At 36.9% G+C, this 26866-nt stretch overlaps 1 protein-coding gene across 1 annotated transcript in view; it reads left to right on the top strand.

The window, feature by feature from the left end:
- Window positions 1–26866, top strand: part of LOC141325937 (protein kinase C epsilon type-like) — an 81472-nt gene that overhangs the window by 40433 nt on the left and 14173 nt on the right. Inside the window, exon 2 of the mRNA XM_073834657.1 lies at window positions 3295–3358. Within this exon, the coding sequence (XP_073690758.1) occupies window positions 3295–3358 (64 nt within the window). The remainder of the gene's footprint in view (window positions 1–3294; window positions 3359–26866) is intronic.

Raw genomic sequence — 26866 nt, 5'->3', positions numbered from 1 at the left:
AAAGGGATAGTTCACCCAAAAATGAAAATTTGATGTTTATCTGCTTACCCCCAGGGCATCCAAGATGTAGGTGACTTCAGTAGAACACAAACGAAGATTTTTAACTGAAACTGTTGCAGTCTGTCAGTCATTTAATGTTAGTTATATTGATGATATCTAATATCTTGATAGTTTATTTGCTCTGAAATGGCTCAAAGGGTGATTTTTTCACCCTTCCCCATTCAAAGGGAACTGAAATATAACTAACATTAGTGAAGTACAGTACTATCTAGTTAAAATAATCAAGGCGTATTATATTTTATGCATCAATATAGCAGTACTGTCATAAACAGCAATATTTAGTCATGTATTCTTCATTAAAATGTTATATTATTCTTTATATTAAATTTAAAAAGTCTGTGAATGGTTTTTGTGTGATTTTTGACTCGAGCAGGTGCTAAACTGTCTTTAGGAAAAGTTTAGGAAAGTTCATGGACAAATAAAAAGTGCATTGAAATCATTACAATATTAACAATTTTGAATTAGCATATATTGGAAACAAAATAATATTGAATACATCGCTTTTTCGTACTCAAAACTAAAAAAAAAATATATATATATTTTTTTTAAACTTAGACCGCAGAGCATTTATTATACGTTTTAGCCTCAATAACACAACTTTGTTTTGGATAGAAATTAATAGTTTCATTTAGCAAAGATGCATTAAATTGATCAAAAGTGACAGTAAAGACATTTATAATGTTACAAAATATTTCAGTTTCAAATACAGTTGAGGTCAAAAGTTTGCATCCACCTTTCAGAATCTGCAAAATGTTAATTATTTTACCAAAATAAGAGGTTTACAAAGAGGTTTAAAAATATGTTTACTTATGTTTACATATAGTCATAATAGCTGAATTCATAAATATGACCCCGTTCAAAATTTTACATCTTTTTGATTTTTATTACTGTGTTGTTACCTGAATTATCCACATCTGTTTTTTTTTTTCTTTTTAGTAATAGTTCATGAGTTCCTTGTTTGTCCTGAACAGTTAAACTACCCGCTGTTCTACAGAAAAATTCTCTTAGGTCCCATAAATTCTGTGGTTTTCTAGCATTTTTTGTGTATTTGAACCCTTTCCAACAATGACTGTATGATTTTGAGATCCATCTTTTCACACTGAGGACAACTGAGGGACTCATATGCAACTATTACAGAAGATTCAAACGCTCACCAATCCTTCAGAAGAAAAACATACATTAATAGCCAGGGGGCGAAAACTATTTGAATTTAAAGATCAGGGTAAATTTTTCTTATTTTGTCTTCTGGAAAACATGTAACTATCTTCTGTAGCTTCTGAAGGGCAGTACTAAATGAAAAAATATGATATTTAGGCAAAATAAGAAAAATCTCCATACTGTTCAAAAGTTTTCACCCCCAGCTCTTAATGCATTGTTCAGGACAAACAAGGAACTCATGAGCAACTATTACCAAAAAAAAAAACCAGCTGTGAGTTATTCAGGTAACAACACAGTAATAAAAATCAAGTTTTTGTAAACTTTTGAACAGGGTCATTTGTATAAATTCAACTATTATTTTCTCTTTTGGACTATATGTACATCTTTTATGTGAAATATTGCATTCAGGTCAGTATTAAATATACAATAACATGAATTTTGTATGATCGCTCTTATTTTAGTAAAATAATTAACGTTTTGGAGAATCTAAAAGCATATGTAAACTTTTGACCTTAATTGTAAAAGTTTGAACTTTATATTCTATTTCTAGTCCTTGAAAAACAATAGTTTTTAACATTAAATAATAATAATAATGTTTCTTGAGCAGCAAATCAGCATGATTTTTAAAGAACCGCGTGACACTGAAAACTAGAAAAATGATACTGAAAATTCAGCATCGCATCAAAGGAAAAAATTAATAATATTTCACATTGTTACTGTTTTTCGTTTTTTGCAGCCGTGGTGACTAATGTTCACATATTCTACCTACAAACTAACTGTTTTGTCTCATGTAATCTGTTTTCCCTGAAAATGCATGTGGTTTCTAGTGAATATGTGAGAATCTCAGCTATCGCAATCAACTGAACCTTAATACTGGTACTTTTGGTTTGAGAGTGTGAATTTTGCGTGTGTGTGTGAGTGCACTTGCAAGCAGGTTGTGTGTGTGTTTTTTTTTTTTGTTTTTTTTTGTGTTGCACTGGTGCATCCTGTGTAAAACCTGTGTTGACTGCACTAACATGATACGGCTCGCCTCTAACCCAACTCCCACACACATCCTCACTGTCTCTGTCTCTCTTTGCTCTCATAGCATGTACAAATCTCTCCACTCATCCCCACATCCTCCCTCCATTTCCTGCTTTAATCTGGTTTTGATGGAACAGCCGTTATGCTGTCATTAGCTGCTGAGAGGAGAACTGGGCCTAATATCAGTCATTTCAGCCTTAGCACAAGCCTCACAGGGCTCATGTTCACATCGAGACTGCGCTGTTTCCTCTGCTGGTGCCACATACTCAGCATTTATTCGCCTAATCTTGACCATGTGTGCTTGTTTATTTCCATTAGTATCATTACTGATAAGTACGGCTTTCACAGGTGGTTTCACAAACCTAATGAAGCGGGAAATCACACACACTAATTTAGTCAGTGTGAATGTACAGTATAGTATGCACATGAGTGTCTTTTCTTTTTTTTTGAGGGAGCAATAACTCTGAATCCAAATACACACACATTTTGGGTTGAAAGGTTTTTTGGGGCATAATGGTTTTCATACTGTACAAAGTCAGTCCTCTTACCCTAAGCTTACACCTAAACTCTGACATTTTGATAATATATTCTTTGATAATGTATTCTTTTGTTCCACTGGAAAAAGTCAAACGGTTTTAAGCTTCACTTGAGGGTGGTAAATGATTACTGACTCTTTAGAGTTTTAAACAATAGTTTTAGACAAGAAAAAAAAACCCTTTATAATTCTATAAAATTATAAATATATATATATATGTTTGCATTATTGCTCTTTATTTTGAAATGTATTAGTACTGCTAATATTGTTGTATTCTTTATGATAAATTGCTTGTTTTTCCTTGTTTGTATGTTGCTTCAAATAAGTGTCTGGCAAAATTAATATTAGAAATGTTAATGCTCGTTACTCTTAAAAAGTCTTTTTGAGCTTTTTGTGTGTTTACTGTAGAACACATGCATTAACTTGGCGTTTAAAAGAGTGCATTAAAAACAGAATTTGTGAAGATGTTCCTTTGTCCTGCTGCTAAAACTTTCGTTTTTGTTTGATGGTCCTTGCAGATAGACTTGGAGCCAGAGGGAAAGGTTTATGTCATTATCGACTTGTCTGGATCGTCCAGTGAAGGTAAGACATCATTGTAAACTTTCTGTGATTGCATTACTTGTCATTTAAAGACTGCATGAATCATGTCCCTGTGTAACCATTATACCCAATATAAGATTTCTCAGTAATACAGACGTCTTTTGCTGCCTGATACAGTAAATGCGCAGTTAATGTTTAATATAAATAAGTATACAGTTCCTTGCGAAAATATTCATACACCTTATTTTTTATGTCTTATGTTAAACTGCTTTAAATTACTTTTTTCAACATCAATCTACACTCCACAATACACAACATAATGGCAAAGCAAAAAACTGTTTTTTAACATCTCTGCAAAGTTATTAAAAACTTAAATGATTCCATTGCATAAGTATTCATACCCTTATCTGGGACAGTTGTAATTAAGCTCAGGACATTTATATTGCTTGTAGATGTTACTACACTTCAAGTGAAGTTAACCTGTGGCAAATTCAATTGAATGGGTATGATTTGGAAAGGCACACACATCTTAATAAAAGGTGAAACAGCTGTAAATGCATATCAGAGCAATAATCAATTGCTGATTTAAAAAAAAAAACCTGCTGTAGAGCTCAGAGACAGGATTGCATCAAGCCACACATCTGGGGAAGAGTTCAGAAAATATTCTGAAGGTTCACAGAAGTTTGAAACAACTAGGACTCTTTCTAGAGCTGGCCTCCTAGCCAAACTGAGCAATTGAGGGAGAAGGGCCTTGGCAAGAGAGATGACAAAGATGGTGGTGTGGCAAGACTCAATCTTCTCCTTAGTGAAAACACATGACAACCCACTTGGAATTTGCAAAAAAGCTCCTAAAGGACCCTCAGGCTGTGAGAAACAAGATTCTCTGGTCTGATGAACCTCAGTTCCATGCATCATGTTTAAAGGAAACCAGGCACTACTCAGCACCTGCAGAGTCCCATCCCAAAAGTAAAGTGTGCTGGTAGCAGCCTCATGCTGTGGGACTGTTTTTCAGTCGCAAAGACTAAAGAATTTGTTAGAGTAGAAGAAAAGCTCAATGTACCAAAATATTGAGATAGCAGTCCAGAGCATTCAGAACCTGTGGCAGAAGGTTCACCTTCCAAACGGGGCAAGGTGACCCTAAGCACAGCAAGAGTGGCTTATAGACAACTCTGTGAGTGTCCTTGAGTGGCCCAGCCAGAGCCTGGGCTTGAACCCAATCAAACATTTCTGGAGAAACCTGAAAATGTCTGCCAGACTCCATCCAAGCTGACAGAGCTTGAGAGTTGAAGAGGTGAGGAGAAGAATAGCAGATAATTGCCAAATGTGCAAATCTTGTTGCATCATACCCAAAAAGACTTGAGGCTGTAAAAGTGCTTAAGCTAAGTAGGAATACTTGTACATGCAATGTACTTGTTTCGTTTTTTTATTTTTAATAAATGTATGAAGTTGTGACAGTTCTGTTTCTGCTTTGTCATAATGGTGCACAGAGTGTAGATTAATGTGGAAAAAAGGTCATTTAAAACAGTTTAACATAAGGCAGCAACATAAAACGTGAAAAAAATTAAGGGGTATGAATACTTTAGCAAGGCACTGTAAGTGTTCAGCGATGGCACATAGAAACACTATGAACAAGTTGAAAATACTGTAGATTTGCTACCATACGCCACTGCTTGAAATGCAGAAAGACTTTCAAAGTCTATGCAGCTGCTCTTTATGGAAGTCATATGAAGAGCTGCAACTTTCTGATCTTGATGTTGCCTCCAGTGTAGCTGTATATAGGGGAAAAAAACCACTGTGGTGCATAATCATTGAACCCAGATCCTGCGTGGCCTAATTCCACCCAGATAACCTCCCAGATGTGCCTCTCTCTCATTGACACTCCCTACGGCCCAACTCAGACCCCTGCCTTTCCTGGATACACATCAGAGATGGCCCAGTTCAAGAGCTCCTTCATCCTTTCAGCTCCATTTCTGCTCCTGGAGGCAGAACATATGATCACTTGTCTTTCACGCTGATCTAAATGCTGCATATCAAGCATCTCCTTGTTTCTACACAGACCTTGCGTCTACACCACCAGTGGTGGAATGGCGCAGTTTGCAAAACTGAATTTCACAAGGAGTATTCCTCCTAAAGTGACAAGGAATAGTCATTGGGATGGCATATGTTGAGATGAGATGCCACCAAGCAGCTTAGCTAACTTAACCTGAGGAGGTTTAATAATAAACCTGGAAAGAGCTCTCCATTAGCATTCCCATTCATGTCAGTGAAGTAGCTGTTTAATATATTTTGAAGCCGAGTTAAGACTGTCAGTACTGAGAAACAGTCTGTGACTCATATTTCATTGAGTTTAATCGCCGTTTGCATCAGGAAGTGAATACTTAACATTTCCTTTGCATGAAAGTTGGATGACTCATCAAAGACTGCCAGAGAAGATGCGTTTATCAGCCGTTGCAGAACTGTAGTTCTGATGTCTGGTCTGATGTTATAGATATTGTTGATAAGCCGCAACAAATGTTAAAGAAGAAACACAAAACAGTCAATACTTCATGTGAACGTCATGACTAATAGGCCTTTGAAGTGTGTTGTGCATCATGAGTTTTGCAGATGCCATTCTGTGGTCTGTTTTCCAGTGCAGTTTGCAAGGGTAAATCTGATCTGTGCATGCGTCAGCTTCATATTGGCACGGGTTCTTCTGATCAGATGAACAGGCGGCTTTGACTGATTTCGGGGTTTGTGCCTGATGGTTTGGATTGTTGGAAATTGATCCCAGGGCGTCCGTCATGCTCAGCAGTATTGAAGCTGACAAAAGGTCACGCAATGGGTCCAGTGCCAGGGTCTTTACTGTGTGACAGCAGAGGAACCTGGGAGTCTGGCACTCACCTCAGAAACCCACAGGCTGTAGATTTGGCCAAATATTAGCCTAGTGACACAAGACCGGGAATTAAAGGAAATTGTAAATTTATTCACTTTACCTGCTTAAAAAAGCATAGACAATAGTTTTACTGGTTATAAAGGGAATTATATTGGTTTTAATGGAAACTGTAATGGAAGTTGGCCTCTACCGGTAATTGGTAGCCTTCTATTGGTGGCTTGTTAAAACTAATAAATCCTAATGGAATATGTCCCAAAACACATTACAGAAAACCATTTTTTAATAATTTTATTGGTTAAAAGTTGATGGTTTGTAATGGTATTTGTAGTGGAAGCCATTATAATTTCTGTAATGGTTTCTATTGTTTTTTTTGTTTTGTTTTTTCAGCAGGGGTTCCAAATATGTATGACTTCCTTTTTTCTGTGGAACACAAACAAAGCTTTCTTGTAGCTCAAACAGTAGATCATAACACTAGCAACCAGAAGGCTATGGGTTCATTTACCAGGGAATAAAAGAACTTATACAGTGTGTACCCTGAATGTAATGTCGCTTTGGATACAATCTAAATCTAATCTACCAAAAGCTTGAATCTAAATGTAAGATAATTAGAGAAATGACTATGGTTTGTAGTGCAAACAGTTTTGCCGTTTACTGCATGTTGTTATTCTTCACATTATTTCCCTATATTTGATAATGAACCGGAAGTCTCGCCCATAGCCTTACTTCTACTTTGAAGAATAAAGTGGATTAAATTGATGCTTTAAATAACGTTTGTTGATTACAGTGTTGATTGCATTGTTACGCCAATAGGTAGCGACAAATGACTGAAAAAAAAAAGATTTGTCATTGACTCATCTATTCATAAAACTTGTTAAAAAAACAGATTCATTCAGTAATGAAAGTGAAGTATTTATGAGTGAGTCATTAGCCCCTTTCACACAGCAATTGCAGTGAAAATACCAGTATGATTTCACCGGTAAAAACACCAATATGCTATTCACACAGGCAACGGCGTTATTGGTTTTTACCGGTAAGAGACCATTCACACAACAGCACCAAAATGCTGGTAAATTCTGTGATTCCAGTCATTGGAAACTATCTTCACAAGAGATGCGCTTAATTGTATCTATTTGCAGAGCACTGGGGAATGAAAAAAGGCTGGGTCTACGAAGCTACGAAACGATGTGCAATGGTCATGTCCATCTAGCGCAGCGGTTCCCAATTCCAGTCCTCGCGCCCCACCGCTCTGCACATTTTGCATGTCTCTCTTAGTTAACACACCTGATTCAGATAACCAGCTCATTAGAAGTGAGGTCCGTGCAGGAACTGGGATCTGATTGACATGGTCCCTGCAAAGTGTTCATTGCTCCCTGCTCCCTAAGCGGGGGAAATCTGTTTACTATACTTCGAAACATTCATTCACATATTTGCGCTACGTCCCCGCATGTAGCGTCTTCACACACAGATGAAACTTACTAGAGAAGTGTGACATAAGTGCATCTGTAAATAAATGCATTTTAAATTTAAAGTTAGAGACTTTTCATTAAGACCCTAAAGAATCATATGAACTTGGGGAAAATGGGCATCCGATGACCCCTTTAATGGTAATTTACCAGTAAAGACTGTATGTGTGAAAGAGGATATTGAATCATTCATTCAAAAATTAATTCAAGTAAATTACAATTTTTTTAATAGACTGCAGCGATTAATATTTTGTCACAGCCTCGGGTAAATTACATGTTATTTTGCTTTGTAGAAAATCTTGATAGATTCATGATCTCTATTTGAAAATCATTATAAAGTAATCATAAAGACAGTCTGTTTTTAAAAAGGAGCATTCAAGACTATTACTTCTCCCTCACAAAACGTAACATCTAGCACAGCTTTATAATTGATTGAATATTGATTATTTCAATACAAGTATTTGAATCAAATGTAATTTATGCAGTACGTCAAACCTTTAACCCAAGGGTAAAAACAGTCAACCTGTGGCAGTTTAAGCGAGCTAAATTCTGCATGAAAACTGCAAGCTTGGCAAGCCTGATGGTAACCAAAACTGTTTTGTTACCAACATTCTTATCAACATTCTAATAACATCTTCTTTTGTGTTCTAGTCAGCAGTTTAAAACCTTTGCTGCAATGATTATATCTTACATGAGAAGCTACAGATGTGATATGGCTATTATGTTTGCCTGACCACTGCTCAAAACCACCGAAAGTGCTTTGAGAGAACATTCTGTACCCCGTTATCTGTTTAGTGTCATGTTTGTTCTAATCTTCAAACACAAAGCTTTATACTCTTGTACATAAGCTGTCATGCACTCTGTGCTATGGACATGAAATTATACTATGCATCTTGTTGAGAAGCAATCAGACATATGATTTTGGCCCTGTGGACTATAACGAAGAAACCTGAGCCATATCTAAAGACATGAATATCATAGAGACTTGGGGGTGAATAGTTTTTAATTGAGCCAACCATCTAGAACACTCATAACACCCTAGCAACCACTCGTAATACCATAGAAACCACATAGAAATGTGTTATCCACTGTTTAAAATAGTCAGGAACCACATAACAATACTCTGCCAACCAGAACTCTCTACACTTAAAAATAAGGGCCAAAAGGGGGTTTTCACAGCAATGCCATTGAAGATCAAGTTTGGGTTCTCTAAAAAACATTTCAGTGAGCAGACACTTTTTTTTTCTTAGTGTGAATTCAGATAAGCTTGACAAAGAGTAGTGCCACTTTGGTTCTGATTGGAGGTCTTTGCTTGACTCTCTAGAGGTGTTTATAATATATAAAATATATAAACTTTGCATGCTGAAGGACATCTGGAATGTGTGTTGAACAACTGTGTGCAGTGTTTGTGGATGTTTTTGTCAAGCAAAGCAAGTGTGAACATGCAAAACCCCCCTCTCTCTTTTTTTTTTTTTTGCAAGTGGCTTGTCAGTGTCTAAATGTAAGTATATATGCATATTGACATGCTAGTGCTGTGGTTTTAAGTTTTTAGGTCGTGGCCCCAAAATGGCTTGCATGTTTGTTCTAATAGGGTCATAGACAGTGAACAAAACACTAAATGCAAATAATAAAATGCAGCTAACCCTACAACCATGGCTTTGGAAAGCAATATAAGTAGACACATGCTACTATTACATTACTTTTATTCAGAAAGGGTGCATTCAATTGATTAAAAGTGACTGTAAAGACATTTATAATGTTACAAAATATTTCTGTTTCAAACAAATGCTGTTATTTTGTGCTTTATACATTTATCAAAGAATTCTGGACGAAAATGTTTCACAGTTTCCACAAACATATGAAGCAGCTCAACTGTTTTTATCATTGAAAATAATAATAAGTGTTTCTTGAGGAGAAAATCAGCATATTCTAATGATTTCTTAAGGATCGTGTGACACTGAAGACTCGAGTAATAGTGCTGAACATTTAGCTTTACATCACAGGAATGAATTACATTTTAAAATATATTCAAATAGAAAACAGTTAATTTAAATTGTAATAATATCTCATAAGATTACTGTTTTACTGCAAATGTGTTGGTCACTTCGTATAAAGCTATAGCAAAATTAGTCAAATTCCAACATGGACTAGATATGTAGTGTGCACTCATCTTTACAAAATATAAAAAAATAATTTAAGGGAAGACACTGCAGGCAAAAAGTTTTTTCATAGACCTGTCCAGTTTGAGATTTTGGACTTTTTGGTTTTTCATAGTGTTTTTTCAGACTAGTGGAAAGAAAACATCCAAAAGACACCTTTAGGGGCCGTTCACATGTCGCGCCTAAAAACGCGTGGAAAACGCTAGGCGCGCCGCTTTCTTCCTTATCAATTAAGCGCTCGGGCGCTTGCTCTCCGGAAGCGTCTGCCGTTTCTAAGCAACCATCAGCTGCGCTCTAGCTCCAAGCCTATGCGTCTCCATGCATTGTTTCTTCTATTAGCGTCAAAATAATGGGGGCTTGACAAATCTTAAAGTTCAGGAAATCCCTGGACCACAATGATGAGCTGCTCCTCCATGTTTCTGCTGAGGTTTCAATGTAACGGAAAAACGTGAGGAAGCTGATTGGTTAGTTCATGTCACATGACCTGCGGTGCGCTTGCGACATTCTGAAAAGTTGAGATGTTTTTAAATCGATGCGGCACGGACGCGCCTGGAAAAAACGAGCGCGTCGCGACCGCGTCGCTTCCAATATGCACGCGCAAGCCGCGCGTCTCCATTTGAAATAACGAACTTGCGCGCGCAAAAGACGCTTCATGTGAACGGCCCCTTAAGCGTTTCTTTTATAGCACTTTATCTATTTGTGTCAGTAGATTTAAATTACAATCCATATTTTTAAAGGCCGTTTTCTTAAAATGAGTTTTTCTCCTACACTGAGCCTTAATTCTCCACTTCTGTAGCACTTACACACACCAAACTTTACATTTTTATTCCTGCCTATATCCTGAATGTTTTTACAGAGGGATTTGTTCATATATAATTTGCTTAATTTATTCCCCCCAAAATTGTAAAAAAATATGTATATCATTTTCTCTCTGTTCTAAGTATTTTCTGAATTATGTGACAAAAAAGTGATAAAATGAGATACCCAAAATTCCCTCTGCAAAAAAATGTGACTCTAATAAGTAAAAAAAAAAATGCAGTGTCACGCCTTAAATATAGATAAGTGTGCAAATAACTATGTAGAATAGATAAATATTCTTTTGGTAATGTAGAATAGGTAGAGAGCATGAATTCCCCATGTCTGTGTCAAAATAATACATTTTGTATTTTGTGTGTGCAATTTTGTTTGTATGATAAAAGTTGTTGATGCTGTATTTTGTGGCCACGTGTAAAATCCTGAAGCACCACTAGTGATAGCACTCGACTAACAGTTGTTCTTTGAGCCGCTGGTCTGGAGTCTCCCGAGCACGACCACTGAGACTCGGCGGCTGATAAATCAATAACGACAGGAGGCAAAACAGTGAGCAAAACCTAGCGTTCAGGCTAATCCCTAATGTTGTAGAATCTTTTGAAGATCACAGAGCCAGACACACACACACACACATGCGGAGTGGTGCTGTTCTGTTTGGCCGAGGGACTGGATTTGAAGAGTATCATGGAGGGTGTTAATGGGGCGATCCAGACTGGCTCAAATCTGTGCCACGTAGGGAGCAAATAGAGTCCAAACCTTAAAGGGATAGTTCACCCAGAAATGAAAATTCTGTCATTAATTACTCACCCTTATGTCGTTCTAAACATGTAAGACCGTTCATCTTTGAAACACAAATAAAGATATTTTACATGAAATCAGAGAGCTTTCTGACTCTGCATAGACAGCAACACAACTGACACGTTCAAGGTCCAAAAAGGTAGTAAGGACATCAGTGGTTCAACCGTAATGTTGCAAAGAATACAACAATTATGATTTATTCAATGATTTCTGGTCTCCCAGGGCAGTCCTCTGCCATTATTAGAGTACCACAACGCATGGAGTATTTTAACATTGTTTTGACTATGTTTCTCTGCCTTGACGATCTATGCAGGGTCACAAAGCTCTCTGATTTAATCAAAAATATCTTAATTTGTGTTCTGAAAATGAGTTTTTATGAGTTTGGAATGACATGAGGGTGAGTAAAAGACAGAATTTTCATTTTTGGGTGAACTATCCGTTTAATTGTAAAATATTTAGGCCTATATTAAAGATTCATATGTGACCCTGGACCACAAAACCTTAAGCAGTTTGGGTATATTTGTAGCAATAGCCAAAAATACACTGTATGGGTCAAAATTATAAATTTTTCTTTTATGCCAAAAATCATTAGGATATTAAGTCAAAATCATGTTCTATTTAGATATTTTGTAAATTTCCTATACTGTAAGTACAGTATATCAAAACTTTTTGATTAGTAATATGCATTGCTAAGAACTTAATTTGGACAACTGTAAAGGCGATTTTCTCAATACGTTAATGGAAAGCTTATTAGTCCAGCTTTCAGATGATGTTTAAATCTCAAAAATCAAAAAAATTTGACCCTTATGACTGGTTTTGTGGTCGAGGGGCACATATTTTGAATGTATTTACATATAAAATTACCATGCGTTTGGATTACAACATTTTAACTTAACTAACTGATAAACTTAATGTGATGCATATTTGTCATATAAAACTAAAAATGGCATAGTTTATTAACCATTTGTATCTATTTTTATTTTAAAAATGCATTTATTTAAATTGGTGGAATCAGCACAAATTTCTTCATTGTGAAACAATAAATAATTATTTAAAGTATGAACATGGTTAATGATAAATATATAAATCTGGATATTGTGTATTTAATACACATTCAGTTTATTACACTATTATAGAAATGTGACTTTTTTGTATATTGCATTACATTAAGTTTGATTTTTCTTTTAAACTGTGCAATCTAAATGGATGAAAATTGTATATGCAGTTCAAATACTTTAAAATTACTTATAAATTTTGGCCTACATTGTTTTTATTTTTTGAGAGTATTAGATAAAATATGATAACACTTTAATGCATTAACTAACAAGAACAATACATTTGATACAGTTTTTATTCATATTTGTAAAAGTAAAAATACAATCATTAATTGATAGTTTGTTATCTCATCTCCATTAAATTATATTAACAGAAACATTTTTTTAATTTTAATAATATACTGTATTGCTACATTTTTAAATAATACCAACTACAAATAAAAAATGCTTTAAAAAAATCGGTAGAACTTTATTTTTACAGTCCTTTTTCTCATGTACATACTATGTACTTATTATAGTAATTACAATAACTAGGTAATAACTAGGCACCCTTAAACCTAACCCTACCCCATGGAGTTACTTTATATTACCAGAACTTTCTTAGGTAAGTACATTATAAGTACACCGTAAGTACATGTCAGTAAACTTACTTTAAAATAAAGTGCAAACGAAATTTACATTTTTAATTTATGTTAACTAATGCAATTAACTAATGTTAAAGATATAGTTCACCCAAAAGATGAAAATTCTGTCATTAATTATTTACTCAGCCTCATGTTGTTCCAAACCCTTAAAGGGGTCATCGGATGATATGATCATATGATTCTTTAGGGTCTTAATGAAAAGTCTATAATATACTTTGGTTAAAAATTATCAATAGTAGTGTAAAAAAACACCCTTTTGCCTTGTCAAAATCAGCTCTGCAAAATATCAGCAAGAGCCCTTTAAATGCAAATGAGCTCTGCTCGCCCCGCGCCTCTCTGCTGTGGAATTACAAGCTGTAATGTTTACTATAAACAACATTCAAACTTTAAAGGGGTCATCGGATGTCGTCATTTACTTCCGACATCTTAGCCGCTGAAGACGCAGAGGATTAACATTGCTTTAATTTTTAAAAGGAAAGCGCCGATCCCGATCTACATATGTGTCTATGTTCGTGCCAATCATTCGTGATGCAGCTTCACCCACAGCAGAAGTGAGTAAAAGGGTATTTTATGCATCTTTGCAAATTGCCTTTCTTAATAATGTGCTAGTTAGCTGTAACGAGTACTGCGTGCTGGATTGACGAGACGTGAGACAGGATACAAAACACGATAACATTTAATAAAGTCTTCAATAGATACTGGCTGGATCAGGCAAAAACACGGAGAATATTCCACACACGAAACACGTTGACATAAACAAAGACCGACAGTAAACTGAACTCAAAGACAGACTTATAAAGCTAACTAATAATTACAAACAGGTGCAAGGAATCACAGTGATGAGGGCTGAACCAAATGACAACATGATGACAGGGGGAGACCATGGGAGAAACCAAAGACCAAAACCAGACATGAACGTAACATTAGCAAGCAAGTAAACATTACGGCTCGTCATCCCACTGCAGAGAGGGGCGGGGCAAGCAGAGCTCATTAGCATTTAAAGGAACATGCAACAGAATAGCTGGCTCTAAAAAGGGCTGATTTTGACAAAGTAAAAATAGTGTTTTTACACTACCATTGAGAAATTTTAACCAAAGTATGTTATAGACTTCTCATTAAGACCCTGAAGAATCATATCAACTTGTGGAAAATGGGCATCCAATGACCCCTTTAAAACCTTCGAACATTTCTCTTAAATGTGTGTTGAAGACTGACACAGAGAAGAGAGAACAAGAATTGTTGAATAAAGTCATTATTTTTGTTTACTTTGTGCACAAAAAGTACTCTCATAGCTTCAAAAAATTAAGGTTGAACCACTGATGTCACATGGACTATGTGGGCCTTAAACGTGATAGTTGTGTTGCTATCTATACAGGTTCAGAAAGCTCTCCGATTTCATCAAAACTATCTTAATTTGTGTTCCAAAGATGAACGTAGGTGTTATGGGTTTGGAACGACATAGGGGTGACTAATTAATGACAGAATTTCCATTTTTGGACGAACTGTCCCTTTAACTAATGGAATCTTGTGAATGGTGAAGTTATACCAAAATAAGAATACTGAAAAACAAGTAGGTGTCTCAAAACTATGGACTAGAAGTATGAAAGAACAACCTTTAAGCAACAGTTTTCCTCTGGGGAAAAAAATATGAAACATCAAACGGAAAAATTAGAGAATAATTGTTTCAGGAAACAGAAACTAACGCAAAAAAATATCCAAATGTCAATGTGAAGGCAGGAGTTGCAGAGTTCCACAGAAGTAGCCCTGTGTGTGTGTGTGTGTTAAAAAAGGCTGGCTGGCTGCCTTGCGTCAGTCCTGCTTAACATCAGTGATCCACAAACACACACACGCCGGGTACTGAGACACCCGACCAGAGACGTGCTGGAGACACGAGAGCTAGTGAGTCACACAGGAGTCAGACAAAGACAGCAGTTCACAGTCCATCATGATGATCTTTCAATCAGGTCATACCACGATGAAAAATAAAGCCATCACAGCTCTGAATCCGCCTGTGCTCATTACTGCCTGGCAGCGCTGTGTGCAACTGCGTAATAATGAATACTGCAGACAGTCATTTGCATTCACTGCACACATGGTCCAAAATTAACACCCGCCAAATGCTAGTAAAAACTGGCTGTTGATGTTACTCACCAGGTGGCTGGTAACTTTATTAGGAACAGCAATATCACATCATTTCGAAATGATACAAACAACCAAACATTTGTTGTGAGCCTGAAGTCCTCTAAGAATCTTTTGCTAAACGGAAAATAACGGTCAGATGTTTGCGTAAGTTGCCTAAAGCATTTTCTCTATGTGGTATCTGTAATATTCCTCATAGTAAATTATTAAAACTGAAATCTCAGTGTTAAATTGTTCATGTATACTCCATGTTTAAGTGCTATAAACAGCCCCCGGTGCATCTACCAACCCAGAAAATGTGAAAAAGGACAACCCAGTAACTTTGTTTTGGTAAGCCTTTCTATACAAGCTTTTGATGTAGAAAGGGGATCTTATTATAATATTATCGCTTCTTAATCTGCATATTTCCACCTACAGCGCTGTCATTTTGTTTTGCACGCGACAACGGTGTACCAGTTCTAATGCCAAATAGTTTGAGCAAAAGCATGATAACTATTTACAGATGAGCACAGAACACTATTTAGAGTCCCAGTCCTCAGAGGAGACAAGAGAGCAGTGGATTTATTGATTATTTACTGTATATTATGCTGCTGCCACACAGATCTAATATAAAAATGTGATTTATTTCCCAGCTGTTTACCTTTACAGACATAACCGACTGTTTTTGTGTGTTTTTTTACATAAACTTATGTGTATTTGACAGTTTAAGCGCAATAAGACATGAAAGAGAGTTAGTTTAGTATTTACATGCTCAGGGTTGCCAGTTAGTTTAGTATTTACATGCTCAGGGATGCCAGGTCCCAGAAAAATTTCCGACAATGAAAAATAGCTGAATTTTTGCCCTGTCCAATCACAGCTGACAGCAGCTTTAGTTGATTAATGCCCTTCAAAATAAACATTTTGATTTTATTTATTTTATGTTTTTAATCTTAGCAAGACTTGTTTACATGTAGTAGAAGAAATAGAAGAAAATGCTTTGGCCACGACAAACAAAAGTGAAACGAAGGTGTCCCCTCCAGGTCACCGTACAAAGGAGTCTTCCGCACACCTCTCCTTGAAAACATAGGCTGAAGTAAGGTGTTTATATATATATATATATATATATATACAGGGCTCGCAAAATTTCTGGTAGCCCTTCGGGCAGGTACTCTTCAGATTTTGGTAGCCCGAAAATTAATTTAACTAGCCCAAATAAAAAAAGACCTTTTTTTAAATATAGAAAATCAGATAGGAGTCTAATCAAAAATGTTTTTAATACACAAATATAAACAAATATCAAGGAAGTAATTTTATTTCATTATATTTATTTCATTTAGTGTATCTGCAGGATTTTTAAATATTAATTTAAAGCATAACCTTTTTTAAGATCTGCAAAAGTAAAATAAACAGTAATGGGATTGGACAATGCAAAGTAGAATATTAAGCCATAAAATGGCATGATTTAAAATTCAGATACAGTTTCACACAAAAACAAAATATGTTACACTATGACATTTCATCCTTTATAACATTAAAAGGGATAAATTGAGTATATAATTTATTATATTTATTAAAACATAAATATTACTGTACTTGTTTAGATTTTTAGAAGGCACCTTAACTTTTTACATTTACAACTCTGTTTGCTGCATAAAAACATGGGTCGATAATTGCAATCATTTGACCATAAACAGCTGAAAAAAATGAAAAATTAATTATCTGTCAGGAGGGGGCGCTTTAGGCTGAAATATTACGGTTTCCATAGTAACAGCTGTATACAAAGCAGCATTAATGCAGTTTTATCAGACATGAAATGAAAATGCCAACGACATGTTTCTGAGGACAGTAACGGAGGAACGCCATCAAATGTAGCGCAGTAAAAGTATTTTTTTTTTCACTATAAATGTACTTGAGTAAGAGTAAAAGTACCTATCTTTAAATATACTCTAAAAGTACTAGTTACCCCAAAAATGTACTCAAGTAAATGTAACAAAGTAAATGTAATTCGTTACTATACCCACCTCTGGATTTATTTTGTATGATTTATACAAATTAGATTGTCAAATAAGATGATGCACGACAAAACTGTATGTTTGATATTAAAACGGATGGGAAACATTTGGGCTGAATGATATTTCATACAAATAAACTTTCTTTGTGCGTGCTTCGGATGTGTGTGCTCAGAAAACCCTATATCAGAAGTTTAAACTACAGTAATATGGCTTTAAAACACATGGTTTTAGCACAATATACACGATAATCAAAACCAAACATGTCTTTGGCAGAGTATCTGAGTTTAGAGCTGTAAAGGCGCAGCTCTATTCTGAAAAAGGGGGCGGAGAACAGCAGCTCACTTGCATTTAAAGAGTCATGCACGAAAACAGCGTGTTTCTGCTTTCACTCAAAATAGGTCTTTTCAAAATGATATAATAAATGATCTGTGGGTTATTTTGAGCTAAAACTTCACAGACACGTTCTGGGGACACCTGAGACTTAAATATAGGCTTATGTTGAACTTCATTCAAGTGTGGTAGAAACTTCATTTTGGATTCTCAGGGATCATTTCTGCTTCTTCTACTCTGTGTTTCTGTATTGAATTTAATAAAAACAGACATGTCCTTTTCTGTCTGCCTCCTCACGTTTAGTATCGAAAGTGCTGAGTCATTATGCATTCCAGATGTACGCTGCAGCGTGTGTGTTATCTAATCTCTTTATGTGAAATTTGCTTCACCGCCGAACAGTCAGAGAGGGGGAATTAGCGTTCAATGGTCTTGATTTTGAAAAGAGATCTTTTGTACACAAAAATCAGATGTCTGCTTTGAAAGAAGTGACAAGCGACTGAAGTCATTCACAATGGGGAATTGAAAGATGACAAAAAGAATAATAATGTACTTAGAGAGAAATAAAGCCTCTCTTATGCCGTTTCTCTCATAGTTCTCCAGCTGCTGTCTGTTTGGGGTTTTAGATTGAGGGACTTGATAACATCTGTAGCAGATTTAACAAGAGATGGACCACAATGGGTGGCTAATCGACCAACTAGTTTTTTAGTGTGGTAGACCAGTTTATTTAGAAGTTTTGATAGTTAAATCACTTTGTTTATTAAAAATAATAAATGTATATGCACTGCCGCTCAAAAGTTTGGGATCGGTAAGACTTGTAATGTTTTTTAAAGAAGTCTCTTGTGCTCATCAAGGCTGCATTTATTTTATTAAAAATACAGAAAAAAACTGTAATATTGCAAAATGTTATTACAATATAAAATAATGTTTTTTATTTTAATATAGTTTAAAATTTAATTTATTCCTGTGATGCAAAGCTGATTTTTTTTATCAGCCATTACTCCAGTCTTAAGTGTCACATAATCCTTCAGAAATAATTCTAACAATCTGATTATCATGCTAACATGCTATTAGAATTATCAATGTTGGAAACAGTTGTTCTGCCAAATATTTTTAGCAACCAGTGTGTAATGAGGACTCTGGGAAGCGTGTAAGATTCACGTGCGAGCTTTATTAAACAGACCATAGTCAAGACAGGCAGGGTCGAACACCAGCAAACAGGAATGCGTAGGCAAGACAAAAAGCGTAATCCAGTAAACAGGCAGAATGTTAAAAATCCAGTGAGCAGTCCGAAAGTAACAAATAAACAATGCAATAAAACAAGGCAAAACTATGGCAAGAAAACAGAACAAAACAATGGCAAAATAACTATGACTATGAAACAAAACCGTGAAAATAACAAAACAGGGCAATGAAATAAGAGAAACGCTTGGTAGAGTCCGCAACAGCAAAACAATACTTCACAATGTCTGTTTGGTAATGGCTGCTCTTTACGGTCACCAAACAGGAAGTAACCAACGAGGCAGCAGAGGGAGCAGCAACTGCTGTCCTTGCGTTACAGAAATGAGATGATTTTTTGGTTTGCCGTCAGAACAACAACAATGTATATACGTTTATACATATACGTTTATATATACAAGTTACACATATTTTTGAAGGTGTGCCTCCGCTAAAAGTGTCCGCCGTCGTCTTCTTCGTGTATTTTAACGGCAGTTCGCAACCAACGTTAAGGTGCATTACCGCCTCACGCCGTCCGGTTGAAGTATGTTGTTTTTATTTACCCGCCACGGTGGCCGGTGGGTGAAGTGAGTTTACACGCCACAACACAAAATCACCCGCATTTGGCTGGTGGCGCGTGCTAATTTCCATCCCTGCATGGTGGATCAGGGAGCTTGGGTAGCCATGGCAGAGCAGGAAGTTCAGGAGTCCATGGTGGATCAGGGAGCTTAGGTAGCCATGGCAGAGAAAACAGTTCACGAGGCCATGGCGGATCAGGGAGCCAAGATCCCCACCATGCAGGTATCCACGGTGAAGCAGATGACCAGCACAGCAGAGCAGTGTGTTTGTGATGGGACGCCGCCCCCATAGGAAGTTCTGCAGCCGGAGCTACCACCTCCGGGGGCACTGGCGCAGACTCATGGTCAGACATGGCAGTGAGTTCATGGGTGGACGCCCCCTCTTTAGGAGGTTCTACAGAGCATGCCGACACCTCTGGAGGTATTGGCGCGAACTCTTGGACAGGAGAGGCCTCTGGTACAGACTCGTGGACAGACCCATGGACAAACAAGGCCTCTGGAGAAGACTCATGGACAGACGAGGCCTCTGGAGCAGACTCGTGGACAGACTCATGGACAGACGAGGCCTCTGGAGCAAACTCGTGGACAGACTCATGGACAGACGAGGCCTCTGGAGCAGACTCGTGGACAGACTCATGGACAGACGAGGCCTCTGGAGCAAACTCGTGGACAGACTCATGGACAGACGAGGCCTCTGGAGCAGACTCGTGGACAGACTCATGGACAGACGAGGCCTCTGGAGCAAACTCGTGGACAGACTCATGGACAGACGAGGCCTCTGGAGCAGACTCGTGGACAGACGAGGCCTCTGGGATGCAGTGTGCAGCCCACACACTTAAAATGGCGATGGCCATCACAGGTAGCGCAGTGGTTAATGGGATGCCCACTGGGCTGGAAGGTGTGAGGCTTGGAAGCGTCAGTTCTGCGTAGCTTGCTTGGCTTGGGAGCGTCGGCTCTGCATGGCTCGCTTGGCTTGGGAGCGTCGGCTCTGCGTGGCTTGCTTGGCTTGGGAGCATAGGTGTCATTGGTATGCCTGCAGCCTGCACTGACATTAGAGGAGGATCCATTACACTGGTAATCATAACATGATGTAGCTCTGGCAGATTAGACGAGACATGGCGTGGCTCTGGTGGGTCAGACGAAACATGGCGTGGCTCTGGCGGGTCAGACGAGACATGGCGTGGCTTGGCTCTGGCCGCTCGGGCGAGACGTGACTTGGCTCTGGCCGCTCAGGAGAGACGTGACTTTGCTCTGGATGCTCGGGCGAGACGTGACTTGGCTCTGGCCGCTCAGGAGAGACGTGACTTTGCTCTGGACGCTCGGGCGAGACGTGACTTGGCTCTGGAATAACAGCAGTAACTTGACTTTGCTCATGAAGATCTGCTGTAACTTGGTTTGGCTCATGAAGATCAACTGTGGCTTAGGCGTGATACCAGATCATGATGATCTGTGTCCAAAAGCCACTGGATCTTTGGTAGACGGAGTATTTCTGTAAAGCGATGACTCATAGGAAGTGTTGAAGATGAAAATAACAAAACAGGGCAATGAAATAAGAGAAACTCTTGGTAGAGTCCACAACAGTAAAACAATACTTCGCAATGTCTGTTTGGTAATGGCTGCTCTTTATGGTCACCAAACAGGAAGTAACCAACGAGGCAGCAGAGGGAGCAGCAACAGTCAGAGTTAGTAATGGCTCCCTCTTCTGGCCAGGCGTTACACAATGATTCTTTTTTTTTTCAGGATTCTCTGATAAATAATTTAAAAAGTACAGAATTATTCAAAATATTAAACTTTTATAACCATGTAAATCAATGCTATCACCTTTTATTAATTTAACACATCCTTGTGATTCAAAGTCTTCAGTGTCACATGAACCTTCAGAAATCATTTTAATATGCTGATTTATTATCAATGCTGAAAACAGTTGTGCTGCGTAATATTTTTTTGGAACCTGTGATTTTTTTTCAGGATTCTTTAATCAATAAAAGGTTAAAAAGAGCAGAATTTGTTTCAAATAGAAAGGTTTTCTAACAGTATACACTATAGTTAAAAAAAATTGGGGTCAGTAAATTTTTATTCTTTCTTTTTTAAAAGAAATTAATACTTTTATTCACCAAGGATGTGTTAAATTAATAAAAAGTGATAGCATAGATTTACATTGTTGGAAAAGATTTATATTTCAAATAAATGCTGTTCTTTTTAACTTGTTATTCATCAAAGAATTATCATCAACTGAATGTGGATGATATAATAAAATCCCTCTCATGCCCTCCAAAGTCAAAGAGCAGTAACTACACGAACACTGAAACTGAGAAAAATGCCTTTAAAGTTTTTACAACAGCTAGTCAAACATGTTGACACTCTTGTTTCTCTGAACGTTTTTCTGAAACGGGACAAAATTGAACCAGGAGACTTTGCCACAAGACAAAACAGTTGTCACAAAGTCCATTTTAAGCCTTAACTCAATTTTGACCAAATGTGTAGTTACAGTGTTTTGCCTTTGGAGGGCAGTGTAGGGATCTGCTGTTCTAATGTTGTGAATTCTTCTTATTCTGTTCAGTTGGATTGGCAGTTTTCCCAGAGACTCTGAACAGCTGAGTAACTTAACGGTTTGCCGTTTCATGCTGCTCAGGGTTTCTATCTGTATCTGTGTTTAAAGCATTGGTCTGTAACTTGATATGTTTCAATTCTGGATGCATTTTTGAATATATATGTTTGTTAGTTTATGTTTTGCTGTGGGACTGCACACAGATTCTTTTAAAAGCAGGTTTAGTGTGCGAGGGTTTGCTGAGTGTGCACACTTACTCCACCTGTGTTTATCGAACCGGCATGTCTCTGACAGCTCACTAAAACACACACTCAGTCACGTGCCGCCCTGCTGTGCGTGTTTATGTGTGTGTGTGTGTGTGTGTGTGTGCTGGCTTTGTTTTCTATCTCGCTCTTATGTCACCTCTGTAGTGTCCCCTGGTTTGATGTCTTTATCTCACAGGGTCTTTCAGACGACTTTGAAGTTTACCTGCAGTCCATTAATCATATACACACGTTCCCTCTGTCCTTTACCATCTCACACATGCATCCAGAAGGTGAATTTTTAAAGGAATAGCATGCCAAAAACAGGAAAATGTTGTCGTTGGTTGTTGCTTGGGTCATTGTCATGTTGTACTGAATCAAGATTACTTGATTTTCTCAGTGAAACACAAAATGAGATGTTCTGCAGAAAAGCTGATGCAATAAAAATAGATGGAGATTTTTACTCTCAAACACTAAAAAGGTCTATAAAAATAGACAATTTGAACGACTGAAATTAAAGATATTCAATGATCATTTTCCTTTTTTTGGAGCTCACAGATCAAATTTTTTGGGTAAACTATTCTATTCATTTTTCAACACAATAAATGCATAAGTGTGCAGCTTTACATCTCAACTTCTCAACAGTGTCATTCAATATTGTGAGTTTGGTTGAAACTGTCTTTTTGTCCGAACAATGGAAGATGGTTGGTGAGTGCAGAAAGGGTGAGTGTTTGGGAAACATGTTTAGTCTCTGAATATTACTTTCTTCTCTAAGACTATTGCAATCCGAGTTATATTAAAAATGTTTTATAATGGCAGTGAATGGTGCTCGAGATTTTAAAGTAAAATAAAGTGCATCCATTAATAATACAACTACTCCACATGGCTCTGGGGGGTTAATAAAGGCCTTCTAAAGCAAATTGATATTTTTGTGTGAGAAAAATATCCATATTTAAAACTTTATAAACCTTAATAACTTTCGTACGCGTTCACGAGAGAGTGGCGTTCCAGTGAATGACATAGGATGTAGGTGTAACATAAGCACCTGTCGAACTTGTCGAACTAATTTGATCACAAATTAAAAGTGCAAAACATGGATTTGTAAAGAAAATGTCAGAGGATTTCCATATAAGCCAAGAGGAGACTGGTTATCCTTTAATACAAACAAAACTTGGTCTCGCAAGACTAGCTGGAACGCCACTCCCATGAACTTGCACACGACAGTTAGCGGAAGCTAAAGATTTATAATAGGTTTATAAAGTTTCAAATATGGATATTTTCTTACAGAAACACTTCGGCTCACTTCATAAGGACTTTATTAATGCAGAAAATAGAGGAAAGAATTTCACAAAGCTCCACCTATAGCTGAAACTGCCTTTTCCGAGCACTTCATTTTTGAGTGAACTATTACTTTAATGCTGTAATATACCACCTACACTAAACCCTACCCTAAACCTAACTGAGAGTGTTAACAAAAGCAACCATGGCATTTTAGGTTACTTCTACTAGTTGTACAATGCTGTACCAGGTGAGCTAATGAGCAAGTTTACTTAATCAAAAAAGCCATACAAAATGTATTAGTTTATAAATGCACTATGGTAAAAGTGTTCTGGGGGTTTTCAGGGTGGTAGGGGAACATGTTTTCCAATATGCCATGTTTGAGAATTCTGAAATTATATGTAACGATTATGAAATTACATATAGGCCTGGTTTCACAGACAGGGCTGTGACAAACGTGCATCTTGAGACAAAACAAAGGCACTGACATGTTTTAAGTTGCAAGTTTCTTTCAGTTGAAACAGCTCAGACTTACATTTTAGTCTGGGACTAGGCTGAAACTGGGAAACCGGGGGATAAAGATGTATATATAAATCCTGTTTAAGTGGGTCAAAAATGCAAGTTCAACAATTGCATTTAATAAAAATTGAAACCATAATACATTTACATGTAATTGTAAATGTTGGACACTTAATTGCATGTAAGTAAACATTACATTCAGCTCACTCTTAAAGGGGTCCTACAATGCTCAACGCGTTTCAGTCCTGCCACGCCCCTTCCCAAAGCAGCAACTTTTACTGACCCCTTCGGAGCCATGTGAGGCACTTTTTATTATGGATTTATGACAACTTGTTTTGGACTGATGGATAGAAACACTTGTCTATGCCGTTCTAAAGCTTGGGAGTGCCAGGATTCTTTTTAATATAACTCCGATTGCTTTCGTCTGAAAGAAGGAAGTTATATACACCTAGGATGCATGGAGGGTGAGTAAATAATACGCTACAGTAGTGTTGGTCACCTGTTGGTCACCATTGAAGTCCACTATATGAAGAAAAATACTAGAAAGTTTTCTTCAAAAATTTCTTTTCAACTAAAAAAAGAAAGACGTGAACATCTTGGATGACATTTTTATTCTGGAAGTGAACTAATCCTAAAGTATGCTAAAGTGTACTTCTTCTACACAAGAGATCTTAAGCCCATCTTTAGTCCCCAGTGTGTGTTACTTAACTACCTTCCTTCTGCGCTCTTATACAACACCCATTACATCAGTAGCTCTGTATATCATAGACACTCACAAAATGCCATGGAAGATGGTTGGTGAGGTCAGTAAACATGAATCTCCTTCACACCGCTGTCCTTTACAAAACCATCCTCTGACTGTCCTTTATAAAACTAGCCACTGTTCTTTTCAGAACCACACGCCTAGGAAAACTTTACTGTCGCGCTGGCGTCCCAGGAGCTGCGGCCAAGCATCAAAGCTAGAATAAATGTCATCAGAGTGAGTCTGGATAGAGTATTTTATAGCCAGAAAAACTCTCTCACTCACCACCGCTGTTGTCCTCAACCCATTTTTATTATGTATTATTTTTTACTTTAAACAGAAAGTTAGTTCCCATCCTTCAAGGATGTAGATTTATTGACATTAACTGGGAAGTTAAAGTAAAAACGCTAGAAGATCCCACTCGTTAAATGACATGCATTTATGGCATGGATGGAGCAAGAACATGACATAAGTGTTTAAAATGCATGCACACAGTTTAGCTGAGTAATAAAGTTGACCCTTTATTAAAACATCAAGGACAAGGGCATTGACTAAGGGACTCATACATTGAATCATTTTGGTTGTGAGTGGAAATCAGTTGTCTTTCCAATGACTGGAGACATATTTTGAGCTAGAATCTAGGAGAAATTTAAGGGGTGAGGATTCATCTTTAATGTGTCTTGTATTGCACCGGCAGGTAGAGGGAGCCACACTCTCATTGGAATCTACATTTTTGCTAGGTAGCTGTTGTCTGTTGCTAGGTGATGGTTGCTATGCAGGGTCAGTTAAGTTGTGAAGTATATGTAGAAACGCCAACTTGGTTTGCAAAGTGTTTTCCTGATGAATGATTCTCTTGTACACATACTTCTTAAACTTTGACCTTCAGATCAATGTATGGCACAAACTAACTATACACACACATGGCATAAGGCATGGAAAAATGTTTTTGGGATTATTGGGTAAGTCAATGGAAACTAAAAGTTTTAGTTTTTCTACAAACCAAAATTTATTCAGACACCTTCAGTGTCTCACATTATCACAGTTTATTTGCTAAAGTTTAGAAAATGGTAATAAAATATGACAAGAACTCAGAGTTAAACTGTGTTTAGAACAAATTTATCTTGACAATGTCAGATAACCTTGATAATCAACCAAAAATCCAGACAACTGTTATGACAATATTTACACAACTATAAATAAACTATACAACTAGTACCACCAGTAAAAAATATGATTTTTTTTTAAATCTATTTATTAAAGGGGTAGTTCACCCAAAAATAAAAATTCTGTCATTATTTACATTATTCTCCAAACCTTGTTATTTCAGTGTGATCTTTCGATCATATGCACTGTGACTGAATATAAAGCTTTTTTTGTGTGTGCTATTTTTGCTGTTTTGTTTTCCATGGAAAAACAATCATGTACAGGTTTAGACATGATGCTGAGAGAAATGATGAGAGAACTGTCATTTTCACTTGTTTCTTTAAAGGAGAATTTGGATGCCCATTTTCCACAAGTTGGTATTCTTTAGAGTTTCCATGAAATGTCTGAAACAGGGGGGGGGGGGGTCTTGGGGGTAAACTTTTGGACAGAATAAGGATATGTGTACATTGATTTTTCTTATTTTGCCTAAATATCATATTTTTTTCATTTAGTCTTTTTCTTCAGAAGCTACAGAAGATACTTACGTGTTCTCCAGAAGACAAAAAAAAGTTAAATTTACCCTGATCTTAAATCCTGATCTTTTCCTTCTGAAGTATCAGTGAGAGTTTGAACCTTCTGTAATAGTTGCATATGAGTCCCTCAGTTGCCCATCAGTGTGAAAAGATGGATCTCAAAATCACACACAAAAATGGTGAAAAACCAAAGAATTGAGTGACCTAAAGGATTTTTCTGAAGAACAGCAGGCAGTTTAACTGTTCAGGACAAACAAGGAACTCATAACAACTATCACTAAACAAAAAACAAAAACACAGCTGTGGATCATTCAGGTAACAACACAGTATTAAGAATCAAGTGCATGTAAACTTTAAAACAGGGTCATTTTTATAAATTCAACTATTATTTTCTCTTGTGGACTATATGGAAACATCTTTTACGTGAAATATTAGTACCTGAATTTAGTATCCCTCTTATTCTAGTTAAATAATTAACATTTTGCAGATTC

Source organism: Garra rufa, chromosome 2 (genome assembly GCF_049309525.1).
Source record: "Garra rufa chromosome 2, GarRuf1.0, whole genome shotgun sequence".
In the NCBI taxonomy this organism is placed as follows: Eukaryota; Metazoa; Chordata; class Actinopteri; order Cypriniformes; family Cyprinidae; genus Garra; species Garra rufa.
The sequence above is the reverse complement of the archived record's forward strand: the minus strand, read 5'-3'. Positions and strand labels throughout refer to the sequence as shown.